General features: G+C 36.4%; 4 protein-coding genes across 4 annotated transcripts; 2 read left to right on the top strand and 2 right to left on the bottom strand.

The window, feature by feature from the left end:
* Positions 1-245: 245 nt before the first annotated feature.
* LOC116287572 (ubiquinone biosynthesis monooxygenase COQ6, mitochondrial) lies at positions 246-10,756 on the top strand. The gene is made up of 13 exons (XM_089025110.1): positions 246-431; positions 1,131-1,262; positions 1,969-2,027; positions 2,708-2,911; positions 3,849-3,920; positions 4,311-4,418; positions 4,678-4,740; positions 5,264-5,371; positions 5,917-5,998; positions 6,156-6,279; positions 7,924-8,039; positions 8,455-8,621; positions 9,376-10,756. The coding sequence occupies exons 1-13, from the start codon at positions 275-277 to the stop codon at positions 9,403-9,405; spliced, it is 1,422 nt and encodes a 473-aa protein (XP_088881236.1). The 5' UTR covers positions 246-274; the 3' UTR covers positions 9,406-10,756.
* LOC116287559 (sphingosine-1-phosphate phosphatase 2) lies at positions 10,619-13,915 on the bottom strand. Its single transcript, XM_031694243.2, has 3 exons — positions 13,215-13,915; positions 12,266-12,355; positions 10,619-11,619 (listed from the first exon to the last, which is right to left on the bottom strand). The coding sequence occupies exons 1-3, from the start codon at positions 13,806-13,808 to the stop codon at positions 11,077-11,079; spliced, it is 1,227 nt and encodes a 408-aa protein (XP_031550103.1). The 5' UTR covers positions 13,809-13,915; the 3' UTR covers positions 10,619-11,076.
* Positions 13,916-15,908: 1,993 nt separating this feature from the next.
* On the bottom strand, positions 15,909-18,065 carry LOC116287566 (uncharacterized). Its single transcript, XM_031694251.2, has 3 exons — positions 17,949-18,065; positions 16,825-16,999; positions 15,909-16,684 (listed from the first exon to the last, which is right to left on the bottom strand). Exons 1-3 carry the CDS (start codon positions 17,976-17,978, stop codon positions 16,647-16,649), a joined length of 243 nt encoding a protein of 80 aa, XP_031550111.1. The 5' UTR covers positions 17,979-18,065; the 3' UTR covers positions 15,909-16,646.
* A 56-nt stretch (positions 18,066-18,121) lies between these two features.
* On the top strand, positions 18,122-26,634 carry LOC116287567 (T-complex protein 1 subunit delta). Its single transcript, XM_031694252.1, has 14 exons — positions 18,122-18,412; positions 18,487-18,539; positions 19,379-19,468; positions 20,128-20,236; positions 20,775-20,917; positions 21,226-21,347; positions 21,716-21,854; positions 22,259-22,398; positions 22,817-22,913; positions 23,151-23,258; positions 23,791-23,921; positions 24,417-24,651; positions 25,757-25,870; positions 26,351-26,634. The coding sequence occupies exons 1-14, from the start codon at positions 18,295-18,297 to the stop codon at positions 26,363-26,365; spliced, it is 1,614 nt and encodes a 537-aa protein (XP_031550112.1). The 5' UTR covers positions 18,122-18,294; the 3' UTR covers positions 26,366-26,634.
* Positions 26,635-26,676: the final 42 nt, after the last annotated feature.

The raw sequence follows: 26,676 nt of genomic DNA, 5'->3' as shown, positions 1-26,676 counted from the left end.
TTTTTCCTACCGCATCAAAACATCAAACATCTTAAACTTATAAAACAAATATGATCTTCTTTCCCATGTAATTTAATTTTTGTTGTATTTAGGACCTAATTTAACTGTCTAATAGTCAAATTTAGACGAATAAATTAAGGTTTGCAAAGTGTATAAAAAATTGGAGTTCCTGTGGTGTGATACGTAAGCCCGCAATACTAAATCCCAGCAGTGCTTCTCAATAACAAAAATTTCCAGAGCAACAAAAAAAATACCTAAAAAAATTTTGTCCAAAATGTTTGCAGTTTTGCGACGCTCTGCACGAAATTTTGGCATCCAGAGCTGCAGCATTCGTAGAATACGTACATCAGCGAGCAAAAGAAAGGATGATTTTTATGACGTAACGATTGTTGGTGGTGGAATGGTAGGAGGTAGTCTGGCATGTGCACTTGGTAAGAGTACACCCCTCCCTACCCCCTCTAAAATCGTTATTATTGGTATTACTGTATTACTTTGAAAGATGCAGTTTGTACAAGCTTATCTTCTACAAATAGAGCACTCAAGTGAGGACGTCACAAAAATTATTTTTCGCTTGATTATATTTTTGGTCAACAATTTCGTATTCCCTGCTAGCAGAGCCCATTTTCCTTTTGTTTTGGTTGAGAGAGAAAGAAGGGAGAGAAAGAGAAGAGAGACTCTGCTAGCAGGGAACAATTTCGATAGACAATCAAAAAGACGTTTGCACACCAAATTTAACGAGAATCGGACAAACATCAGCTGAGATATGGTCAATGGACTATATAATTATCCCATACAAGTCACTGTATTTTCGGCTAGTTCAAAACGTTTTGAATGAAGCTGAAAAAACAGTGATTTGTGTGGGATAATTATATATTCAAATGGTTATATCTCAGCTGATATTTGACCAATTTTGGTATGCAAATAAATGTCTTTTTTGGTTGTCTATAGAAATGTCTATAGAAGATCAAAAATGATTAAGTCAAAATTTATTTGTCGTGACGTCACACTTGAGTACCCTATTAAGATTTTTTTTAAAGTCAACTAGCCAACGTTATTCTTGGGGTGAACCACATTACTTGAGATATAAATGAGTGACTACTTGTTAAAATAAAGGGAATTTTCTTGTTTAGGAATGGAGAGTTCCCTGTCAGAGCTCAAGGTTTTAGTTCTAGAAGCTGGCCCTGATAAACATTATGTTCTTCCGGCAAAATATGAAAATAGAGTGAGCTCCATCACACCAGGCTCCAAAAGTCTGTTAGAAAGTAAGTTGAACACACAGAACTGAACAAGATACAGTAACAAGGGCGCATCCAACCTGGGGGAGGGTACTCTTGCCCGTTTAAGGTAGGGATGTAGCTGCTGAGCCCACTGAACCCTGACCCTGTTCCAGAGCAAGATCACTGAAAATCATACCCTTTTCCGGTATTGCGAAAATGGATACCCTGTTCTAGAGAGGAGAGAGCGTAATTTCATACACCCTGTCCCAGAGGGAGTGCGATTTTATATACCCTCTTCCAGAGTAATATCGCTGAAAACCATACCCTGTTTGGTGGCACATATAGCAAATATAGGGGAGAACATAGGGGAGATGCCCCTGGGGCACCCAAAGGGTTGAATTGGGTGGCTAGCCACCCAGGGGAGAGGGACTTTGGGGTAAAAGTTTCGGGTGTGCTCATGGGAATTTTCTTGTGAAATTTTATGTAATAAAAGTTACGGAGAGTTTATTTAAAGCAAAAACTTTCTGACAGAAGTTGTTTGAAATAATGTTATTCATTTTCAGTTTTTCTATCAAATTACATACTACTCCCCCTTCAAATAAAGGAGGTCTAAATGTTTCCATCATCCAGTAACAGTCATGTGATTATGTCCTATAAATGGCCTATTGTAATAATAAGGTGATCATCTTTGGTTACACTTGCTATGTGAATCTTTTTTTTTTTAATTATGAAACCCTATTTTCGTTGATAGGCTTGGGTGCTTGGGATCATATTTGTAACATGAGAATGAAACCTTATAAGAGGATGCATGTGAGTATCTTTGCATTATTTTGCATTCCCTCCCCCTCCCTTCCCCCCATTATGCTGGTCTCATGCCATGTCATCCTTCCATCCATCTATCCTCTAGTCCATCCATTCATCCATGCATCCATCCCCCCTCCCTCCCTCTCTCCTCCCATCCATTTATCCCATCCCATCCATCCATTGATTCATCCATCCATATATCCATCCATCCCTCACTCCCTCCCTCCCTCCATCCATCCATTCATCCATCCATTCCTCCATCCATCCATCCATCCATCCATCCATCCATCCATCCACCCACCCACCTACCCACCCACCCACCCACCCATCCATCCATCCATCCATCCATCCACCCACCCACCCACCCATCCATCCATCCATCCATCCATCCATCCATCCACTCATCCATCTATTTATCCATTTGTCCATTCATTTATCATTTTAACCATAAATCTTATTTTGTCTTATCCTATCTCATTTTATCTGTATCCTATTTTTCTATTGATCCCATTTATCTTTCTCCCAGCCACTCATTTATCAATTTATGCATTCATTTGTTCGTTTGTTCGCTTGTTAGTTTGTTTATTCATCTTATTTATTCATTATATATTATACCCAACCTCATCCATCCAATTCTCACATTCATTCATTTATTTTATTCATCCATTCCATTTTTTCTCTTTAAGGTGTGGGATGCATGTGGTGATGGCCATATAGCTTTTGATACCTCACAAGATGTCAGCAGTAAGACTGAAATGGCATACATCATAGAAAACTCTGTGATTACTGCTGCTCTTGATAAACAATTGAAACAGTTAGATCAGAATGTAGAGGTTAAATATAATGCAAGAATAAAGAATGTCATTCCACCTGATCCTGTTTGGAGTATGGTTAGTAAGAACTCATTTATAGTAGAGCAGTTTTCGTTTGACTGTGAAAAGCTCAGTTCTGTAAGTGTGACGTGCCGTGACCATGATGCTTTCTACAATTTTAATTGGCTAATTTTTTCACACGCAATATGATTGGTCTTGCATTGCTGTGGCCTTGGCGTGACCGTGTCTGTGCCGTGTTTATGCTGTGTTCCGGGTATTTGATTGGATGGAGAGTAAATTCTTGTGCAGTGTGTTTGGTCTGGCGTATCCCTTGCCGTGTCACGACTGTGTTCGTGCAGTGAACTTTTCACAGTCATACGAAAACTGCACTAACAGCAAAAGCAATGGGGATGCTGAGGATGGTAATGATGATAATGATTTAGGAAAATCAAAAATTATGTTAGGATGGTGGCAGAGTTGCTGATGTTGATTAATAATGTTGATAATGACAAAGTTGACATCCATCTATTGAGAAGCAAGGGTGGCATAGCGGTGAGAGTGCTCGCCTCTCACCAAAGCGACCCGAGTTTGAGTCCTGACGAGCTCGGTGCTGTATGTGAGTGGAGCTGTTTATTGGTTCTCTCCTGTGCTTCAAGGGTTTTCCGGGTTCTCCGGCTTTCCTTCCTCTGCAAAAATCAACTTCTAAATTCCTACTGGAATTACAGTGGATGAATAGCCAAATCCCTATTATGCTAAATCCCATTTATTTATTTATTTATTTATTGATGATGATGACAATATTGATAATGACGATGATGATGATGATGAAAAATAGATGAGGATGATTATCAAACAAAAGTGAGGATCTTGGTGACAGAGTTGCTAATGTGATTAGTGATGATGATAGTGATGAAAGTATGATAAAAATTATGATGATGATGAAGTATGATAATGATGTTCAAAGGTGATGATGACAATTGATAATGGGCTTTAAGTTTTATTGCATTGGTTTCAGGACAAACCAGAACATAATCCATGGGCAGGAGTCGAGCTGGACGATGGATCTGTCATTTATTCCAGACTACTGGTAAGCAAACAGACTGTGTAACAACTGTCACATGCATAAATTTTGAATGTGCCTAAAAAAGTTACAAGGTATTTATTTATTAGGGAATGCAGGGGGGGGGGGGGGGGTCGTCACAATTTTAGGAGTTATCTTACTTTGAGTAGCTCAGTGGTATAGTAGGGTTGCCAGGGCAGTGCATGGGTAGCTTATATTTTATTTATAATGCTATTTATAAAGCAAATCTGACATAAGGAACATGGTGCATTGTGGTCTTGCTTGGGTACAAACATCTCTTGTTCATCATACATTTGTTAAATGATGTTGTTAGTACCCCAGCTAGACCACAATGCATCATGTTTATCAAACCCAGAAAAGCTGTATAAAGTTAATGTTATGAATACTGGTGTACAGGTTGGTGCAGATGGTGTTCGCTCAACAGTGAGAGGAGTAATGGACACAAAGTATTTGACTTGGAGTTATGGACAGTTTGGTGTTGTGGCTACTTTGGAACTTGGCGAGGTGAGTGTTTGAAGTCATTTTTAAATCTGTATTTATTTTTTAAAGAAATATAAGATGGTTAAGTAATGATAATGACAATGACAATATTTATTAGGTAGTATATAGATTAAAAAGTTGATTTACATAAATTAAAATTATCTTAAATTAGTATGTAAGTGGTTGACTGGCTGGCTGGCTGGCTAAATGGCTGGTTGGTTGGTTGGCGTTGGATAGGTTGTCTCTTCGTTGTTTGCACAATGACGTTTTTTTTGTATTCTAGATAACAGAAAATATTGTTGCTTGGCAAAAGTTTTTACCAACAGGACCAATGGCATTATTACCTGTAAGTGCTATCTATGTTTTATGATTGAGTTTTGATTCAGTATTTTCCTTCATACCTTCCATCCTTCCTTCCTTCCATCCATCCATCCTTCCTTCCTTCCTTCCTTCCTCCCTTCCTTCCTTCCTTCCTTCCTTCCTTCCATCCATCCATCCTTCCTTCCTTCCTTCCATCCTTCCTTCCTTCCTTCCATCCTTCCTTCCTTACTTCCATCCTTCCTTCCTTCCTTCCTTCCATCCTTCCTTCCTTCCTTCCTTCCTTCTTTCATTCCTTAATTTTCTCTGCTTTTATTTTCATATATCCAACTGTGTGTCTGTCTTCCTCCCCCTCTGTCTATCTGTCTGTTCATGTACCAAACATAAATCTGTCCATCCATAAGACCATTTGTCCGTCCATCTGTCCGTCCATCCATCACTCCATTCTGGCTTCCATCCATCTGTCCGTCTGTCCAATGGTCCTTCTGTCTTTCAATCCATCAGCCTGTTAATTCATTCATTTATTCATTGATTCATTTGTTTATTTACAGTTGTCTGAAAATATGAGTTCCTTAGTATGGACCACGACCACAGAGCATGCCAAGACACTAGTCAATTTACCAGAAGACGCTTTCATTGATGCAGTAAACAATGGATTTGTGAGCACCAATGAATCATTGTCCTTCTTATTATGTTAATATTAGTTATTAAAAAAAAGAGTACGAACACTAAATGTGTGCAATAGTTATCGCTATTTAGTTAAATAGCACTAATTAAACAAAAGAAAACAATAGAATTAGCATAGCACTATTTAGTGATATTTATGTTGCTTGCTTTTAGTGTTTGCATTCTATTGTCATTTGTGTTTAATAATAATAAGTATATCATTAGATTAAATCTAATATTTGTTGGTTGTTATGGAGATTGTAAAATGAATGTCTTCAACCAAAATTACTGATTTTTACTAATCAAGTTTTCGGGCTGATGGCCTATCATTAGGTTTACAAATGCATAAATTGTTAACAGCAAAAAAATGTGTATGGTTTATTTATTCAATTAACTCTGTTGGAAAGCATTGTCTCGATAAAAATTTTGGTTGATGAAATGTACATTTTATAATTATTAGAATATCAAAATAAATGATTATCAATTGATTAATTACCAATAAAAATTGATTCTAATCACGCATTTTTGTACATACTAGTGGGAAGACTTGGATAGAAGTCCTTTAGTTGAAACAGCATCCAAGATTGGACAGGCCATTTCTTCGTTATTTCAGCCAGGAGGTACTGTAATAATTACAGTGGTTTATTAATGGTTTCCAAGGGATGGGGAGAGTTTGTGGAGTGCATAATGTGCTTTTAGAAAACATTTATAGCTTTTCCCAGTAGTGCACATTATTTTGTTCATATGTTTATCTGGTCTATCACATTGTCTACTTAGGAACACTGTCTGGTACCCAGATACCACCAAGTGCATCCAAACTGGTAGAGGGCAGTAGAGCAATGTTTCCATTGGGTCTTGGACATTCATCGCACTACGTCCAGCCTAGAATAGCCTTAGTTGGGTAAGCACTGTGGTAACCATAGTAACCTACACACATAGGAGGGTTAAAACATGTAACAGCTATGCATATCTTTTGTACAATGCTACATGTCCTCTTGCTTCAAAGGGCAGCTAGGATAATTACTAGTTCTGATCGCTATAGTAGCTCAATAACTATATTTAATTCTTTAAACTGGATACCATTTTTTGCTGACTCTTATATAAATCGTCTTGCATTAATTTTTAAAAGGGTAAATGGCCTTACGCCGCCATATCTTAATGAAACTCTAAGAATCAATTCCGACGTTCATAATCGTAATACTAGATTTAGTAAGCTTAATCTTAATTGCCCACTTTTCAAGAAATGACCGAAGGCGGTCGTACTTTTCTGTAAGGTCAATTCAGGATTGGAATTGTTATAATAAGAGTTTAAAGGACTCCAGTAGTTTTAAATCCTTTAAGAAGAGCCTTTTCAACAGTTTGATGAAGAAACAGAAAACAGACCTAATTTTCCATTCATAATTATTGTAATTAACTAATTAACGATTAGTATAGACCAAGTGCAAAACTCACACTGGTGTGGGGCTTGGCTTGTGGACGGAGGGTTCCGGCGCTAAAGTCACAGATCGCGCCGGATCGCTTTGTTCACAGGTTGAGCCTTGTGTTGGTGTGGGTTTTGCATTTTATTAGGTTTCAATTTTATTAGGTTTCAATTTTTAAGATTTAGATTCTATTACCATTTTAGAATACTTTTATATATATATATATGTAAATAAATATTTAATATATAGAGAGTGAGTTAGAGTAAGAGTGTGTGTGTGAGAGAGAGAGTGTTAGATATTGATTTTTCTTTTATAGAGGGCCACAGGTTTGTCAGTTTTTAGTACTGTTACGTGTTTACCCTCTTTAAATAAAGTTTATTGATTGATTGATTGATTGATTCAAAAATTACCAAAACTGAATAAAGACAGAATCCGATTTTTTTGATTGAAAGATTCAGTAATTTTTCTCTGAAAGTCAAGAAATTCAGCAAAAAAATTGATATGTGATAGAAGCGGCTTTCCTTAATCAAGCGTACAATTTCAATAATATGGTATTAAAGCTCCTAATTTACATATCTGAATATTCTGGAGCATGGCTATAGTGTTACACATTTCAACCCCTTATGAGTTTTGCCCACATTTTATGCTCCTGATTGTTGAAGCACTGTTGGCGTGCAGTGCTAATACACATCTCACCAATGCTATCCAGGTTTGAGTCCTGCTTGTCTCAGTGTCGTATGCAGGTAGAGTTGTTTGTTGGTTCTCTCCTGTGCTTCAAGGGTTTTTCCTCCGGGTTCTCTAGTTTTTCTTCACTCCACAAAAATCAACTTCTAAATTCTAATTTGATCTACTGGCTGCCTTATCATTTTGGGTTGCAAAACCTGACATTATGCTTTACACCCAGGAGTGGGAAATGCATTAGATTTTTTTGGATTGTAAAAGTTATGCATTCTTTACATTCCTGTTTGTATTTTTGAATATTTTGACACTGAAATGATGCTAACCCTGAGTTAATGAGAATGTTTTATGAATTTGAAGAAGGTCCTTTCATGACAAAAGTATACATAGCTGCTACAGGAGTTAATTGATAAATATTTCTGTATTACTTTGTTGTTTGTTTGCAGGGATGCTGCCCATCGTATTCACCCTCTTGCAGGACAGGGAGTTAATCTAGGGTTTGGTGATGTTACAAGTTTGACAAACAAGATCTTGCAGGCAGTGGACCATGGGCAGGACATAGGTATGTATAGGCATCTATCCAATCTATCCATCCATCCATTCATTTATCCCCCCTCCCTCCCTCCCCCTCTCATCCATTCATCCCATCCCATCCATTCATCCCATCCATCCCTCCATCCATCCATTCCTCCCTCCGTCCATCCATCCATCCCTCCCTCCCTCCGTCCATCCATCCATCCCTCCATCCCTCCATCCATCCATCCATCCATCCCTCCATCCATCCCTCCATCCATCCATTTATCCATTTATCCATTTCATGCATCAATCTTATTTAATTTTATCCCATCTCATTTCATCAATCATATCTTTCAGTTCATCCATCCCTCCATCAAACCAACCATCTAGATAACCATCTAGATATATCCATACACATTACTTGTCTAATTATTTTAATTTTCTACCAAATTACATTATAGGCAATGTTGCGCATCTACAAGAGTACGAGACAGAACGGCAGAGGGCTGTTGTACCTATGATCGTTGCAACAGACCTGTTGAATAGGCTGTTTTCAACCTCCAGCATTCTACCTGTTGCCGCAAGGACTGCAGGTCTTCTGGCAACTAATGCATTAATGCCACTAAAGGTAATTGACAATATAGTCTCGTATAGACTCCTTGCATGTGACCTTAAAGCAGCCCAATTTGGAGGACAAAACAAAAGAAATTTCAACCTCAGCAGACTTGAGCTGCATTCTAATGTACTGCAAGGAGTCTATACAGCTGATATTAGTGTCATCATGTAGGATGACAACACTAACAGCAACTACTTAGGCAACAACTTTTCAAGTCAGTTCCTTTCAAAAGGTGTAGTTTGACGATGCTGTCAGTATAATAGTATAGATCATGCTCAATGAATCAGCACAGAGAAGTAGGTTTTGGTGGACATCAATAATTGAGGTGTTTCCATGACATTGCTTAAGCATGTGCCCTTCAAAACTTTGTTTTCCAAGTGTCAGAAACAATATTTGATTGACACCCACCAAAACCCACGCTCTGTTTCACAACAGCAAATCGTATTATTCTTTGCATCCTATTGAGAGCTCTAGGTCGTAGGTGTGTCTGGGGGTACTACCACCCCAACTTGGGTATGGGTGTGCCGCCAGGACCTCAAAAGCCTGACCCTATCACAGACCTAAAATTTTGATTTTACATACCCTACCCCAGACTAAAACTAAGAATTGTACACCCTATCCCAGACTAAAAGACGGAAAAGACGGTTTTTCAATAGATTGCAATCAATATTTACTAACGTTAATGTATGAACAAATAAAGTCCAACCTTAACTTGGATCCATTGTTTTGTGTTGAATTTTGACTCTTTCGTTTTCTCTTTTTTTAGGAGCAGATCATATCATTTGCAAGAAACTAATCCAACCATGCAGTTCTTAAAAGTCACATAATTATCATTAGCAATCCCCCCAGTATTCATACTACTTTTCCCAGTAGACGGAGGTAGTTGTGATTTTTTAATCGCCTTCGTAGCATCTGTTATGTTATCCGCAAGTACATTTCAAATCGACCACGTGATGCCAATGCTGTACCACGAGGACAAGTTTTTTACACCACGTGATTAAAACTTGACTGAATTTTGGAGGGAGTCATGAGGAAAACAGATTTTAAAGCTGCTGTTAAATCAACTGTTTTGAAATGGATGAAAATATTTGTTAAGCACTTTAACAACTCAGATATGAGAAAAAACTTTATTATAAAATAGCCATAAAGAGGTGGATTGTTTTTTGACCATGGTTCCTTCTACCTAAAACAAAAACTTTAAATCTTAGGGATATGTCCTGAAACACTCTCTGGGCTGCTCAAAGTCAGGGCACAGCTAGTTAATGGATTAAATTGGAATTTAGCTTGTTAGGTTTTAAACAGGGAATCAAAATATGGCAACCAATTTGAATAACTGTTCTGGACTGACTGGCTTCTTCATGTTCATGTGGAAATACAAAAGCATTTTCACATGTAAGAGAGGCTAGTCAGTACGGAACAATAGTGGTATTCAAATTGGTCACCATATTTTGATTTGGTAAAGCTGCTAATACACACTGCAATTTTGTTTTGCACTGACAACACAATTTCACATTTTTGTTGCAGCTAAAAATTGCAACAAAATGAGTATTAAATCCTGATTGGCTAGTCTGAATAGGATTATTGCATTGCGAGTAAACATGGGTGATAGACGCTGCAATTTTCGCTATTTTTAGGCATGCAGTTCCTAAAATGTTGCAGAGAAAAGTTCAAACTTTTTGATTCGATTTTTGCGTTGCGAGACATCGTTGCTGTCAAAGTCGCAGTGCATGATACACGCTGAAATTGTATCTCGTGCTGGCAATGCAACGAAAGAATTGAGATTGCATTGCCAGTGCAAGAAAAAATTGCAGAGTGTATTGGCAGCTTGAACTGAGGAAGGAATACTGGAGAAATCAAGGGAGAGACCTATCGCATTGTGAAACTGAGTCAAGGAATCAAACGCAAGACCCTAGAGGTGAGAGAAAAGTGCATTTCACTTGACCACCCTTAATTCAGCAAGCAGCAGGGATTACCCTTTCCATTAGAATCCAGTAAGTAATCACTCAATATTTAATTTAAAAATGTTTATTTGGAGTACTAGCACATCTGTGCTTAATGTACAATGTTATCTTAGATTGTAGACCTCATGAATATTGTTCAATAATTATTGTCTCAACTAGCCAACATCAAAATCAAGGAACATCCCACAGATTTTGAATATTGCTTTCTTCTTTTGAATCGACCGTCCCTCAATATTAAAATTAGATCACTTTTGAATGGCAATATAAGTAGATTTTATGAGGTTTAGGATTTTTCTGTCCTTTTCTTCATTACTAGTCTTGATCTTCAAGATCAGAGCTTGAGATTTCATCTCCATTTCTATCAGATTTTTATAATTCCAATCATTCTGATAAATGATCAACAAGTGGGGGGAACATTTTTTTTCCCATCTTGTCTTCACGACTCCTTCATGATCCAAGATCAAACTCTTATTTTGTGCCTAGAATATTTTTTTTACTAAATAGAATCAGATCCCAAAGTAAATGAAACATTTTGGAACCACGAATACAGCATTAAAGCCCACAAATGAGTAAGTAACAAAACGGTGGACCAGTTCTATGAATTCTTCATCACTCATTGAGTCTGTTGAGTTTTTTGGCAAAACCCTTGGTAGAACTTTGTGTATTAAGGCCTTCATGAAGCTGCGCGATGGAGCTAATACAAGAATTCCAAGAATAAATCTGCAAATCATGGTCATTATCCTGTCTGGTCCTGGAAAGATGATTGCAAAAGGTGTGCCAATGTAGGGGTCTGGGACTTTAGTGGGTGCGAATCTTGCCCATGAGGCAAGAAGTACTCCAACACAAGTTCCAATGACCATGGTGGTGTCAGCACGGGTTTCTGTTTGCAAGGGTGGTGTTGGGTAAACCACACACATTGCAAGTGGTATCGCAACCATGAATATGGGTGAGCTCGGTGCAGTTAGTACCCATGTCTCTGTTGGTAAGTCAAGCACTGGAATGACGATTATCAGCAATATGGCCGTCAGGCACAGGCCAGCAATTATATCCTAAAGAGAAAGATTAAAAAGCTTTAGATTTGAGTAACTAAAGCAAGGCAAAATGAAAGCATTTATTTGCCTTTATTATTTCATCATTGATCATCATCATCATTATTACTTCTATTTTCATAAACATGTGTACTCGCTAGCTGCGATCTGAAATTTTGTTTTTTGCTGATATTAATCGGAACTAATAAGTCGGCAACTTTCATATCTTTGACTAGTGGCATCGAAAAAACAAATTTCAGAGTGCAGCTCATTAACAAAGTTCGCATGTTTAAGAAAATAGCAGTAATTGATATCATCAATCAACATCAACATCGTTACTGTCAGTAACCATTTTCACTCCAATAATCATCATCACCTTTCATCACGATGACCACCATCAAAAATATATATCATCACCACAACCATTATCATTGTCATCACCATCATTCTCACTATGGCCTCAATTCATCATAAATTTTTCACATGTAGGTCAATTCCAGGCTTTTTGGCAGATTCTATTGCAGCGTAAAGGCCAGGGTTTTTATATCTTTTTGAATAATAGAAAATTATAGTAGTTTAAGCCAGAGAAGTTTGCTTTTTCGGGAGCTTTCTCAGATCTCTGACCTTTAATGAAAACCCTGAAAGGCCATCTGCATTCTGTACTTACCTGTAAGTTATGCATGCCCATGTATAGCCTGCTGCTGCACACTAAAAGACACCAACATGTGAAGAAAGCAATACCCAGGGGAAGAGGATACTGCAAAACAAGGTGGAATAAATCAGTATAGAACAGACTTCGTACTAACTTCAAATACTGTATATAAAAGCAAAGATCCATTTCATTGAACCCTGCTACAAACCCCTGCAATGAATGAGCTCTTATTTTTTGTTATAATTTCCTTTCCATAACAGAATCATAGATTTACTGAAAACCCTTAAACATCACAGTACCATTTGGACATTTAACGCAAATTATGTAATAAAATATCAAACACTGAGTTAGGCATAATGGTATATGGGTAGTGACATGCCTAAGGATTTGTCATTGGACAGCATAATGATTAGAACAAACATGTAACTGCAGAGCATGAAACAGCACACCAAACATATATATTGTCAGAGACATCCAGATCAAGCCATCTCATATATCAAATCCCATGGTATAGATAACATGTAATGGAGATCTAACAACCCATACAGCAAATTTGTACTAAAATTCTGGATTTTCATACGGCTCTGAAGACGTCTATTGTTTTAAACACATGTAATGTGTAAGTTATGTAATTGGACAATAATTGAATTAATATTCAAAACGTCACATGAGATACATCTTAAATTTTCGTTTTGCTTAGGAAAATTGATATGCTGAAAACATGATATCTTCTAACACTAGGGATATAGCTATGTTCTGGCAGGTAATTTTTCCTGTTTTTTTGATTTTTGAGCAAATAATTTTTTAAAGTTTATAAAGTTTAGTCATCGGACAGTTTCCGTTATTAATGGTGGAATAAATGAATTACTGCACGTATGAGGGACAGTGAATTGATTTTGACTTTATAATGGCGGGGTTAAAAATAAAGGTATATTTGTAGGTGTGATAGGAAAGAAAACACTACCTCATAACGATCGTAGCTATAATAAACCAAACAGAATGGTATAAGAGCGCCAACCATTGCATGAGTTGAAGGCATTCCATACTCCCATTGGTATCGCTTCTCAACAGAAATGACAGGAGGACTTGGTGGTCTAGGCCACTGAATAATATCCTTAGCAGCTTGTCCACAGTACATGAATAAAGCCCACAAAAACACCATTCTACGAGCAACATACTCGTCAATATTCCAAAACAGAAAGGGAAAAAAGGTTATGTAGAAAATCTCGTTGCCCAGAGTGGAGCCGAAGGTGAAGACTGCATGCCATAGAGGGTTGTATTCGTAGTCCTGAAGCCTCGGGGAGTCCATTTTTCGGCTGTCTAGCAGCTTTTCTTCACTCGCAGGCTTCCAGTGGCCATTTTTTATGAGTCCATTCTTAGCATATCCATTGACAAATCCGTTTGAAACATGGCCGTTCTTGTATTTGGCGGGAGAGAGGTCGCCGTTCTCGTCCTTCTCGTCCTTCTCACCGGGTATTTCCTCTCCTTTTTTTTCTTTTAACCCGCAGAAATTTTGAAACCGAAGCACAAGGTAAGGGTCTGCAGAAGCACGGAGCATTTTGAGAGTTTTAGAGGATTGTTTGAGGTGTTTAAAGATGAGGAATGAGAGCGTCTCACTCGACAGCCATGTTGCTGCAGTAAAGAGGAGGGACCCAAATTAGATTCATAAATATGAGACCGAGGCAGCTGCACCCGACCCTATCCTTATATGGCAATAGGGCAGGGAAGTGTCAATCAAAAAAAGTGGCGAGATTATTCCGGGTGTTTCCCTGTTCCGTCTCCATGACAACGAAGCTTAAAGGGCCACTTGGACGAAAATCGCTCCAAAATTAAAACTCTTTCATTCGAGCTGGAACTTTGCTGAAATAATCTAGGATACATTAAGAACCACCCACTGGAATATCTTTCTGATATTCGAAAGGAAAGGGCCAAAATTTTACGATTTATTTTCGTCCGCCATTAATTTCTTTGAATCACAGAATTCGACTCAAGAAGACTGGCACGAGTACTTATGACGTCATTTACTCAACCCAAACCAAAACATTGGTGGGTAATGTATGTGCCATGTTCGTAAAACTCGGTTTATTTGGTTTATTCAGAAAATATATAATGTTTCATTCGGTTTCCTAACTACTATATGGCCAAACAATGTCTAGGCGCTGAAATTTTTCAGTTTCAATAATACTGACGATCATAATTCGAAAATTTCAATACATCTCGGCACGCCAAGAATCACAACAAAGTAGGACGCATGGACGAGATTCTAGCGGTTCCATCGCGCGAAGTGACTGAGATATTCGGGATTCGAATCATTTTAAGGATAACAATTTTTCAAGGTATATTTACATACAAGGGCAAAGAACAACCCCACAATTTGGGTCCGCGAGACATCCGACACAATGAAAGAAAAATCTACGAGCTGAGTGACAGACGCCGCTGTCGCGCGAGTAATAAATAAGAAACCTTTGACATGTTCTATTACAAAGATGATATTAGATAATCGTATGTTTGTACCTATTCAATGCATAATAAACATTTTGAAGCAAATAATAACCGTTCTGTAGTAAATCAGCTAGGAGAATTACGAGCTCACATTCTAAATTATTCGGCACATAGATCTAAGTATATTGTCACAAATCTTTATATCACAACGCAGAATTCAAAAGGCAATCGGTTGTTTTCATAACATCAATCACTATTAGATTACATTGAAACTTCAAATTTAAGATCTTTATATCATGGACAGTAGGTAGCAAATACAAATAATGAAATGAACGTAAGGAATTTTTATGAAAACCTCTTCCCAAGCATTGCTTCTTCTTCTAGTTCGGCTTCATCTTCATACATTATAATTTATGGTTCTAACTCTTCAGGATTGACAAAGCGAGCGTCCAAAGGAGTTTCCATCATATTTGAAGAGGTATCAAAGGTTTAAAAAAAGTCTGTTTAGAGATTCTTTTCACGATAACGCGTTTAAAACATCAAATAAACTTCAGGTAATTTAACAAGAAATGTATAGTCAAAACGACGCTAACATGACAGTGTTGAGTAAATGACGTCACAGCGTAAAACTGCTGTACATAATGACTCGTTGGCCGTGACACAAAGAAATTAATGGCGGACGAAAATAAATCGTAAAATTTTGGCCCTTCCCTTTCGAATATTAGAAAGATATTTCAGTGAGAGGTTCTTAATGTGTTCAAGATTATTTCAGCAAAGTTCCAGCTCGAATCAAAGAGTTTTAATTTTGGAACAATTTTCGTCCAAGTGGCCCTTTAAAACGATAGTTAGATTATGTGATTTGTATATTTTTAGTCATGACGTAATGAATTGAAAAATATTGATTTTTTGAGGTTTTTTCAACGTGAACTTTTTAGACAAGTTGCAGTTCTTTTGTTTGTAAGAGCAACAATAAAGATGATTTTAAAAGAAAATCTGAGTAAAAGTAAACTTCAAAATTATTAAAATGAATTAAAGAATGGAAAGAAAAAATAGAGGAATGAAATAAAGAAAAATGAAAGTTACATTTTTTTGAAGAAGCCAAAAAAAAAAAAGAGAAAGAAAGGAAGATATAAAATAGAATAGAATAGAATACAATAGAATAGAATACAATAGAATAAAATAAAATAATAAATAAATAAAATGAATTAAAATAAAATAAAATAAAATAAATCATGTCATTTATTTTTACCTTTTTTCTATAGTTTTCTTTTATTTCTTTGTATCCATCACATTAAAGTTTTCTCGTTTTACATTTGAAACAATATTTGTTGCATTTAATCGGATATAACTTTCTTATCAAGCCCAAGAATCAAAATAAAACTTCATCCTATAAATTAAAATTTGAAGTGTTTAAATCTTATACAAAAACTAGCATACAAAAGTATTTTACCTCAGTGTTTTGCTCCAAAAATATATGTGAAATTTATTTTCTTAATCCAACAGGGTAGATAATAAACACCCATACTTTCTCCAGAAGTGTGGACAAATGTCAAATTTTTTATTTTGCCACATTTGTGAGTTTTCTCACTTTCTGATTGGTCTAGAGCCAAGAGAAATAGGAGGACATACTGATAAATTACCCCAGCAAATCACACACACATTCAAACCATTTTTCTTTCAAATTTTTCCCTTGTTTTTGTGGTAAAATCGCAAATTTTCTGTGGTAAGAAACCAATTTCCCCCAGTTTTCTTTTTTCTCTCATTTACCACTTCCACAACATTTGGACGGCTAGATGATGAAAAATGTGGTAAGTAAGGACATACTACAGAAAACTGGGGGAAATTGGTTAATCAGCTCTATTGAAAACTTTCATTTAAATAAAGTATAAGGTCCTCCCCACTCCTTTAAGATTTTAGTCCTCTGAGGAGAAATATGGATATTTTCTCAAAGTGTTTATACAAAGAGCCTCATCGTTCCAGTGCCAAGTAAACCTACAAAATAAACAAGAATATATAAATTCATATTGTTTTATTTTTCCAGTGCTCTATGACTAACCATGCACTGACTTAGATCAGGCCAAAGGTTGTTTCAAAGTTTGATAAATTCAAGGGTATGATTCCTATAAATATACCTAATCCAAAGAGACCCATAGCAAATTTCCCAGCTTTGTTGGCTTCAGGCACTCTTTTCACATTGCTCAAGACCAGTATTCCTGCACCATATAAGGTTAACATTCCAATAACCTTGCAGCTAACACAGTCTGGATCATATGGAAGCTGAAGCTTCTCCCAAGTAGTTTTCTCTATCTGACACAAAAATACGATAAATGATTTAATTTACAGACATCAATTTGATTACAAGTTATATTTTTCCTACAGGCTGGTGCTGCACAACCTAGAACACAACGAAGGTGCATTGCACAAAATCCCCATATACCATTAAGAAATCATAAGTAAAAGCCAGACAATGAAAGTGGTCACTGGGAGGATTTTTCTATGTCCTCAGTGGTTCTTTCTATTCTAATTAATCAAACAAAATCAAATGTCTGGTTCCATAGAATCCAATCGAATCCAATGGAAAGATTGGATGGCATTCAGAAATCGAATGAAATCAAATTCACGTAATTAGAGCCAATCAAACACATTCATGAAAAAGTAATTCTTTTCTTAATTTTATTTTTTGAGTCACATTTTTATATTGTAAAGCGTCTTTGAACTTAAGGATATCAACGCTATATAAATTATTTATTATTATTATTATTAACACTAACGAGCATTAATTTTTGATTACGCTTAATTGTTATTTAGGATTGATTGGATCAGTAAATGGAACACAATCGAACATTCAATTATGCTCGATCAAATGCAATAGAATTCACAATTTTTTTAGCATTCTATTCCGTTCGATTGCCGAATGCAATTGAATCTAATCATGTGATTGCATCCTATTTATTCGATTGATTATTGATTGGGAACAGGGGAAGGGTATGTGTGAAAGGTGAAACCTTCTCAACAATTAATAAGCCCAACAAAAAAGGATTTACCTCGTAGATAAATAATAATCAAAAACAATCATCTTCAGTGTATAATAATTATAAAAAATGCCTCAAAACGTGCTTTATCAAATCCCTTTTGTTTTTCTTTTTCGACAATTTATTACCATAATGATTTTAGACTGGTGCAATTTTTTTGCAAGCCTGCATGTAATGAACACTTTTTCAAAATATTCTTTCATCTTATGCTTTTATGACATTACCTCTTTCTTTTCTGATACTTCTGCTGGCATCTTTCACATAGCTTCTCAAGAAAACGTTTTAGAAAAGAGTGAATGAATACAACCCTACAACAGCATGCAAAACAGAGTTAGCCAGGCGTTCCCTTCCAAGTCCCGCGAAAATCCCTCAAAAGTCCCGCTTAAAAGTTTAACCGCTGCTTGAATTGGAAATGTTTGTGGGCTCGTAAGGGTAGCCATCTTTGGTAAAGTGTACAAGAAAATACCGGTACACTCGTACAGCAATCCAAATTCATCCTCGTTATCAAAGGAGTTTTTAAAAATTTTAGCTAGAATATATCATCCTTACTCCTTGAACTAACGTTGTACAATGCCAGAAGCTAAGTCTACGCAAGCCGCGAAGCCAAATGGTGGTCAGAAGAAGAGTGCCTTCAAAGACAAGGAGAAGCCAACAGAGATTCGTATGACTAATATTACTGCAGCAAAAGGTAGATTTGTTGTCTTTTTCCTAAGATATCAAATAAACCGAGATATGGTTTTAACGTTCGTCGTTTTATTTTAGCTGTTGCAGATGCTGTTCGCACGAGTCTTGGTCCAAAAGGAATGGATAAAATGGTAAATACTTCAAAGTTACTGCAATAATTTGACAGCTGAGATATTTTACTCATATTCTGTACAGTGTTGTGCTATGGATTGTTACTTTAGCCATTCATCTCCCTATATCCTTCAATTTATTAGCAAAATGGCTAAATTTTGATTTGATGTAATCGTTTTGAGAGATGTAGTCGTCAGACGTACTTTCACACATGGGGCACTTTCAACCTGTGATTCTAAATTTTACCGTGGTCTTTCAACATTAAACTGTACTTCTATAAGTTGACAAATCAGGAAAATTTTGTTACATCTAATGTTATTTATACCAGTTTATCAAAAAAATTTAGAAATTTGTGTAGAAATAGGAAAGAGTGCTTTGTGCCCATCCCCTTTTGAAGGTGTGTACTGGAAAAAGAATATTTTTTTTACAAAAAATATCATTATAAAGGGTTGATTAATTTTTTTTTTGTTTCAAATCAACCCTATCTAATTAAAACTGATTAAAGCTGTGCTCTGGGGTCATACATAGACCGTATAGCGGCTGCTAGAGACACCTTCACATGTTTTCAGTTTGACCCCATTGAGCTGCACCACTGCTGTACTTTATGGTGGCGATTAGAGATGACAAGTTTCTTTTAAATTTAAAATCAAGGATGTGCTATGTGACAGATTTATTGTTATAAACAAGGCACCAACTTATTTTTCATCAAAATGGATATTCTGAGTGCAAGTGTTGTTCAATCCCCCCCCCCCCCCCCCCAAGCTAGGTTAATTTTTATGTGTTCAAAGTTGACTAAAGTTGGTATTTTGGTTTAATTTTATGATGTTAGTTGTTATAGTATTTTTGTTTCTATGTTTAGATTCAGGCTAGTAATGGGGACGTGACTATAACCAATGATGGGGCAACAATCTTAAAACAAATGCAAGTCCTTCACCCTGCTGCAAGAATGGTAAATAAATCATTGTAATAAATCATAATTACTGATCATCACAGTTGTCATTATCAGTTCAGATCTCTCCCATTAACAGGGCCGTAGCCACCGGTACGGTTGTTCTGGTTTCAACCGAACCAACTTTTTAAAAAAAAAATTTTTAATTTAAGAAAAATAAAAAGATAAAAAAAACAATGAGAAAAATCATTGAAAAAAAGATTTAAAAAAATGATTAGAACGAGAAAGAGTCAAGAAAAAGTACTTCGGCAACATTCAAAATCTGAGTACTTTGGGATGAGTTTGAATAGATATTAAGTGTAGGAGGTCTTCCCTATACTTTTCCTTGTTCCTATCCCCCTACCCCTCCCCCTCCCTTGAAAACTAAACCAATCAAAAGTTGGTGGCTACGGCCCTGATTAAGGGCTGCAAATTTATGCCATTAATCAGAAAAATGGCTGCTTGACTGAACATTTGACTGGCCATTCACAAATGACCTGCTTGTCAGCCTTCCTCAAGAGTTGGGAGGGTCTGACGAGGATATATTGTGTATTTTCAGGAAATATCCATACCTCCCTCATAGAGTGGGATTTGAATTTTCAAGGGGTGTAGTTCAGAATAATAGCTAAGAAAAGAAGTTCCACACCTCTAACACTGCGTTTTCTACTTCATTCCTATAGCTTGTTGAGCTATCTAAAGCACAAGACATAGAAGCAGGAGATGGTACAACAACTGTTGTTGTTATCGCAGGAAGTCTTCTTAGTGCAGCTGCTAAGATGTTAGAAAAAGGTACCAAATAGACCTCATTAGCTTCGTTGTTTGTTGTGCACATTTCAGACCATGTGATGTCACTCTTGGGAGTTGATTCTTTCATGTGTAAACATCTTAACATGTTCATCATAAAAGAGCAATTCTCAAGGGAATGTTATGTGATCTAAAATAGGCAATTTGTATACAAAGCTAGAAAGGTCTATTGTTTACCGTATGAATTTGAATTAAAGAACTCTTTAATGACAAAATTTTATTATAAACTAGAAAGGAAGTATAGAATAATCTATCATTTGCCACTGATAGGAGTCGGACCCATGACCTTCTGGATGCCGGTCAGATGCTTTACTATTGAAATACAGAAAAGACTTTAATTATGATGGTTTCATTATGACATACAGCCTGCACACTTCTAGTCTGAATATTTTCAGTTTCAGTTCAGAATCCTTCTAGATAAATTAATGATGAAATTTGGGAAGGTAATGCATACGAGTATATATAAAGAACTCTTCACTCAAACTGAAACATCTCAATAACATAAACTTCTTATTTTTTCCAGGTATCCACCCCACGACAGTCTCAGAAGCTTTCCAAAAAGCCTCATGTAAAGCTGTTGAGATCCTCACCAACATGTCAACTCCTCTTAGTCTAAATGACCGAGAATCATTACTAAAGAGTGCCACCACAGCACTCAATTCCAAGGTACATTATAATTTTAAAAATAGTACCCCCAAGACTTCTAGTTATTAAGCTACGTTTTTCCTACTAGAGTTAGTGAATCAAGGGTGGAGTAGTAGTAGTGCATTCTGCTCTCACCCCTAGGGGCTCAAGCTCAATTCAGGGTATCAGGGTATCAATGAAACTTGAAGTTTTACTTGACATTAATTTAGGCTTCAGACATTGTAATCACCAACAACTGCAACTACATTTACTCTTGAATCGATTTATCTTTTCCTTGTCTGTGCTAAGGTAGATATTTTTTGCATTGCTTTTATTTTGTTTATCTAAAGGTTGTGTCACAGAATTCAAATCTCCTGGCCCCAATCGCTGTTGATGCTGTACTCAAAGTAGTGGACCCTAAGATATCAGATAATGTTGACCTTAGGGACATAAGAATTGTCAAAAAACTTGGGTAAGTAAATGAGTAATCCACATTTGTTTCGAAAAGTTTGTTTATTTGTCATAATATTCAATGCCAGAGTCTCATTTGCCTGAATTAAGATGGTCTGAAAAGCGAAAGTTTCCCTGTTCTGGACCCCAAGCATGTATTCACAATCAATCAATGCCGTTACTGTAACAAAACTTTATTGGATCCCTGGACACCACATAATGCCTTGCGATCCAAGATGGCTGCATTATTGTCCAAGTAGTATGTATAATTGGCTGTATGCCAATTTGTTCTTACAGACCATCTTAACCAAAGTTAAAGTTGAAGTGTAACCCCCTAGGCTAGAGTCTGGTTTGTAAGACTGATATTTGAATTATTCATCTGTTTAACAGCGGTACTGTAGAGGACACAGAGCTAATAGAAGGATTGGTTCTGGAACAGAAGATATCTCATTTGGCTGGTGGTATATCCCAAGTAGAAAAAGCAAAGATTGGTCTCATTCAGTTCTGTATCTCACCACCCAAAACTGATGTACGTAGATCTGCATTAATCTTAGAGGGATAAAAAATGATGGATGGTCATCTGCACTTGTCTGACCGTACAAAGACTCTTGGTTGGAAACATTGACTGGTCACATTTTGATCGGTCCAATATGGTCGGTCATCATGTTTGGCTATCAAGCAGCCATTAATATTATATCCCAGATAAAACTAGAACTTATTTCTTATGTACTTATTGACCGAGTGGAAGGGATGGCAGAAAAATATCCATCCCCCATCACATGGATTTTTCCAAAGGTTTTATTAGAGCAAGTCAGCAGGGTTGTACAGGGCATATGGTAATATTCGTTAATGACCTTTGCACACGTTTCAGCTAACATGACAGCCTCATAAGAAAAGTCCATACTTATTTTCCCTCTTCTTGTGATTAAACAGATGGAGAACCAAGTTATAGTTAGTGACTACACTCAGATGGATCGTGTGTTGAGAGAAGAAAGGCAATATATCCTGGAGATCTGCAAGAAGATCAAAAAGGCTGGATGCAATGTGCTTCTTATTCAAAAGTCTATATTGAGGTATTTCTTTACTAATTTTTTAATCTTTGTTCTCACATTTGTGCACATTTTTAGTAGTCAACCTTGTAACACTGTCTAGACTCTTTCTGAACTTGTGTAACAAGGTACAATCAGGTATAGCTTTAATTTGAGTACCTGCACCATGTACAGCATAAAAATATTTGCAGAAAGCTTACCTACAAAAATGTAGAAAAAAATCTGAATTGAATAGATTATTACATGAAATTTTCTTGACACATCAATTATTGTACGATTTCAGAGGTTGCATATTTCACTATTGCTTTGATATCAGTAACAATGTCTCTTATCCCTGCTTTTTTATGGTCATTAAATTCTTAATTTTTTTTAATTGTCAGCAGGGCACAAAGAAGGGAACAAAATGAAATTTCTCTTGAATATAGTTGAATTGTGATTTCAGGGATGCTGTGAATGATCTTGCGCTGCATTTCCTCAATAAAATGAAGATTCTTGTTGTCCGCGATATAGAGAGGGATGAAATAGAATTCATTTGCAAGGTAATGAAGGTTGACACATCTGAATCTCTGATTTTTTCTTGAGATTGACTACCACATAAATGGTTCATCAGTTGTTAGGAGTATCACCATTTTCAGCGCATCTATCAATTTTTTAATATTAACTATCTCATTATCATCATCATCATCGTTGTCATCATTAGGTATTTATGATTACCACAATTTCTCATCAAATCTAAATAACTTTACATAATCTTCATATTTTCTCGTCAATTCTAGAGCATTGGGTGTAAACCTGTTGCTAGTTTGGATCATTTCACACCTGAAATGCTAGCATCTGCTGAACTAGTTGAAGAGGTTCCTGTTGGAACTACCAAAGTAGTCAAGGTATTTAAACCTAAATTATTTGCAGAATACACCAGCTTGCAAACAAGATGATTCTGATTTTCTTAGTTTGTCAGGGCTTTTACCTTGTGACACAAAGTTAACCAATCACAATGTTGAGTGAAAACTGGAGCCAATCAGGAGAGAGCAAAATTAAAAGGACTAGTCTGTAAATTCCATTAGTTGTTAAAAACACCTTTCAAAACTTTTTGGATTCATGAAAAACTCTCTGGGTTGATCAAAGTCAGGACAATTAAATATAATTCACATATTGGACCAAAGTTTAGCAACTTGGTAGCTTTTGGAGTGGGGAAAACCAAAGAAGAACCCTTTAATCAAGGAGGACCTAACAAACTTTAGTCATATGTGATGCAGAATTCAGGAATAAACCCTGAGATCCCAGAGATGGCAGGCTAGTGAACTACCGGGCAGCCACCCTTGAGCTAGACCTTAGATTATTCTTGGATCTTTGCTAATTTTGCTGTTATGCTACATTTTTTGTCCCATTGGTGTTAAATACCTTTTTGTCCTTCAGATAACTGGAGTAACAAACCCTGGTAAAACAGTAAGCATACTAGTGAGAGGTTCGAACAAGCTTGTGTTGGAAGAAGCTGATAGATCAATTCATGATGCTCTGTGCGTCATTAGATGTCTAGTCAAGAAAAAGTAAGAACCTCTTTTAACGATAAACTATGGACCTTACTTGCATCAATTTCTAATGAGGTTCAAAACAAAAGAATTCCCTTCTTTTGAGGACTGTCTTTTTTTTTGTGTGTGTGTAAGAGAACATATATTTCCTCTCAGGCTGATAAACCCACCTAATGTGTCCTTGAAGTCTCATATGAGACTTGGAAGCTCAGTGGTTAGAGCATGGCGCCGGAGTCGCCAGAGCAGGGGTTCAAATCTCGTTCAAGACTCAGAATTTTTCAAGACTCAGAGTCTTTCAAATTGCGGCTTCATAAGTTGCTTCATATACTGCAAGGATCAGCTCAATTTGATACATCTTTTTTTATGTTGACCCCAGTTAGTGGTTTGATGCAAGTGGTCTATAGTTACTCTTATTATTTCATGTGACCCATGTAACCCAAATGCATCATGGGACACCTAAGGGGTATATAGAAACTTGTAATATTCTGATATTGATACATCTGTACCTTAAAGGGCACTCATAGCTGGAGGTGGAGCCCCTGAAATAGAAGTTGCCTTACGACTAGCCCAGCATTCCCAGACACTAACTAGTACAGATGCATACTGTGTGCGTGCTTTTGCCGAGGCCTTAGAAATCATCCCTTACACCCTCGCTGAGAATGCAGGCCTGAATTCAATCGCTACTGTGACTGAGCTACGAAACAGACATGCCCAGGGAGAGATCGCTGCTGGTATTAATGTTCGAAAAGTAAGACTAGACCATTAATATTTTAAAATGTTTTGACATGTATTTATCATTATGATAATTATATATTAATTATTAATGAATTCTGAAAACGTAAAAAGGTAGAAAAAGTGGGAATGAATAATCAACCTAATAATAATATAGAGGATATTACATGGGCGCACGGAGATACGAAATTTATCTTCGAGTGTTGAAAAGATCTCCCACTGGTGAGCGCAGCGAACGAGTGAGAGATTTTGAACACGAGAAGATAAATTTCGTATCTCCAAGCACGCATGTAATATTCTGTTTATCATATAATTATCCATAAAATCAACTTAACAAGCTTTTTATGCATGATAGTTATGATTCATCAGCTTTTTAATTATAAATTAAGCCAAGCTTTCGAGCATCTTGCTCTTCATCAGGGCAAACGGTTGTGACAGTTTTACAAGAAACACGCAACATAACAATGTGCACGTGCTAAAGTTAAATGTATCAGTTGCTAGGAGCGCGTATGTTACGAAGGGAGAATTAATTGCGCGCGCAATTTTTTTTTTATGATTATAAAAAGTTTTTATTTATAAACTAATAGCTTAAATACACATGGTAACGATATTTTCACATATGAAAATAACATGTGAAGGAGAAGGAGAAATATAGATATTTTATGGATAATTATATGATAAAATTATATATACACTGAAAAATTCTGTATTTACAACATATATATATATACAGCTAATTGAAAAAATGTAGTCGGGTTCGAGAAGGTCATATCATCAAAGCCAAGACCGAAAAGGATTTTGGGTACTCCGAAATGTGTATTATATAGACATGTAAAAATGCACATTAGAACAAAGTCGGTTGACCTAGATTAACAACATGCCAAAGCCATTATGCATAAAATGTGCACAGGAAGGGAAAACTGCAATACGCATGAAATTAGCATAATCGTTTGTTTCCCCATGCTCCCCTTCTGTCTTAGCTTTGATGATATAACCTTTTTTTGAACCCGACAATGTTTTTTCAATTAGGTGTATATATTATATTTATATATTATATATATAATTCGTGAGGTTTTGATGCACAAAAACTATTTTTTTAATTCCTAGTTTTTCATCTTTAGGGTACTATTACCAACATCCTAGAAGAGAATGTTCTTCAGCCTCTGCTGGTATCAACCAGTGCGATTCAGTTGGCAGCCGAGACAGTGCGAAGTATTCTGAAGATTGATGATATCGTAAGTCATGCATAGAAATGTGTTGTGTTCTTTTAGAGTGACAGGTGCTGGAAATTTTAAAGTGCACCTCACCCCTGATACAATACTTTAAGTATTGAGTCTACATAAAGTGAATAGTTGAATGGTGAAATATTTCTTCATTTGAATGTTGCATCTTTAAATCATGAACGTTTATACTTCCGATATGTTACTGACTGCGTATGTATTGTATGCGTGTAATTGAAACTGTACTGTCATTATGTGTGGTAAAGACCTCTTCACCTTGAAAATGTTTTCCCATTTCAAAACACGTGTCATTCCCGAAAGTATTATTTCTTTGTTTAACGGTTGCACGTGTGAAGACACAAATACAAATACATTGTACAACTCAAACAAAGAATCTAATATGCTCAAGTGAATAACCATTTAATCTGAAATGAGAAAAAATCACGCCAAAGTAGAGGTTAATTATGGTTCACCAAATCTTTTTTTTTTTTGCAGGTGAACGTGAGATGATAAATTAACAACACGTTGAATGAATCAAACGCTACTAAACCACTGATACTTGCAATTCCTGCAAAGACTGGTGTGCTAGATACTTTCAGCTGGACATGTACAAGCGTGTTGTAGTAATATAATTCTTTAAAAATATGTTCAGTCATATTTTTCAAGTTATTTGCGTGTGCTTACTTCACAAGTAAAGTGTATTAATTTTGTACTGTAGAGAACACCCGTGAAGTCATTAAAACTGTCGGGTTCGATTCCCGGACTCGGCCGGCATCACATATTAGTTTGGGACTCTTTTAATTCTAGGTCTTTTTTCTATG

Source organism: Actinia tenebrosa, unplaced genomic scaffold (genome assembly GCF_029948245.1).
Source record: "Actinia tenebrosa isolate PJP-AT-01 unplaced genomic scaffold, QUT_ActTen_1.0 PGA_scaffold9__36_contigs__length_13948895, whole genome shotgun sequence".
NCBI lineage: Eukaryota > Metazoa > Cnidaria > Anthozoa > Actiniaria > Actiniidae > Actinia > Actinia tenebrosa.
This window is presented reverse-complemented; position numbering and strand designations above follow the sequence as displayed.

Bases quoted from the DNA above. Each gene is read 5' to 3' on its own strand.
- LOC116287566 (XM_031694251.2), bottom strand. From the start codon at position 17,978: ATGCCAGCAGAAGTATCAGAAAAGAAAGAG. The intron at 17,000-17,948 runs GTAATGTCATAA...TTTTTGTGTCAG, and splicing joins AAGTATCAGAAAAGAAAGAG to ATAGAGAAAACTACTTGGGA. The intron at 16,685-16,824 runs GTATATTTATAG...TTTATTTTGTAG, and splicing joins TATGGGTCTCTTTGGATTAG to GTTTACTTGGCACTGGAACG.
- LOC116287559 (XM_031694243.2), bottom strand. From the start codon at position 13,808: ATGCTCCGTGCTTCTGCAGACCCTTACCTTGTGCTTCGGTTTCAAAAT. The intron at 12,356-13,214 runs GTAGTGTTTTCT...CTTGTTTTGCAG, and splicing joins ATAGCTACGATCGTTATGAG to TATCCTCTTCCCCTGGGTAT. The intron at 11,620-12,265 runs GTAAGTACAGAA...CTTTCTCTTTAG, and splicing joins TGGGCATGCATAACTTACAG to GATATAATTGCTGGCCTGTG.
- LOC116287572 (XM_089025110.1), top strand. From the start codon at position 275: ATGTTTGCAGTTTTGCGACGCTCTGCACGAAATTTTGGCATCCAGAGC. The intron at 3,921-4,310 runs GTAAGCAAACAG...ACTGGTGTACAG, and splicing joins TCATTTATTCCAGACTACTG to GTTGGTGCAGATGGTGTTCG. The intron at 5,372-5,916 runs GTGAGCACCAAT...TGTACATACTAG, and splicing joins ATGCAGTAAACAATGGATTT to TGGGAAGACTTGGATAGAAG.
- LOC116287567 (XM_031694252.1), top strand. From the start codon at position 18,295: ATGCCAGAAGCTAAGTCTACGCAAGCCGCGAAGCCAAATGGTGGTCAG. The intron at 22,399-22,816 runs GTATTTCTTTAC...TTGTGATTTCAG, and splicing joins ATTCAAAAGTCTATATTGAG to GGATGCTGTGAATGATCTTG. The intron at 23,259-23,790 runs GTATTTAAACCT...TTTGTCCTTCAG, and splicing joins GAACTACCAAAGTAGTCAAG to ATAACTGGAGTAACAAACCC.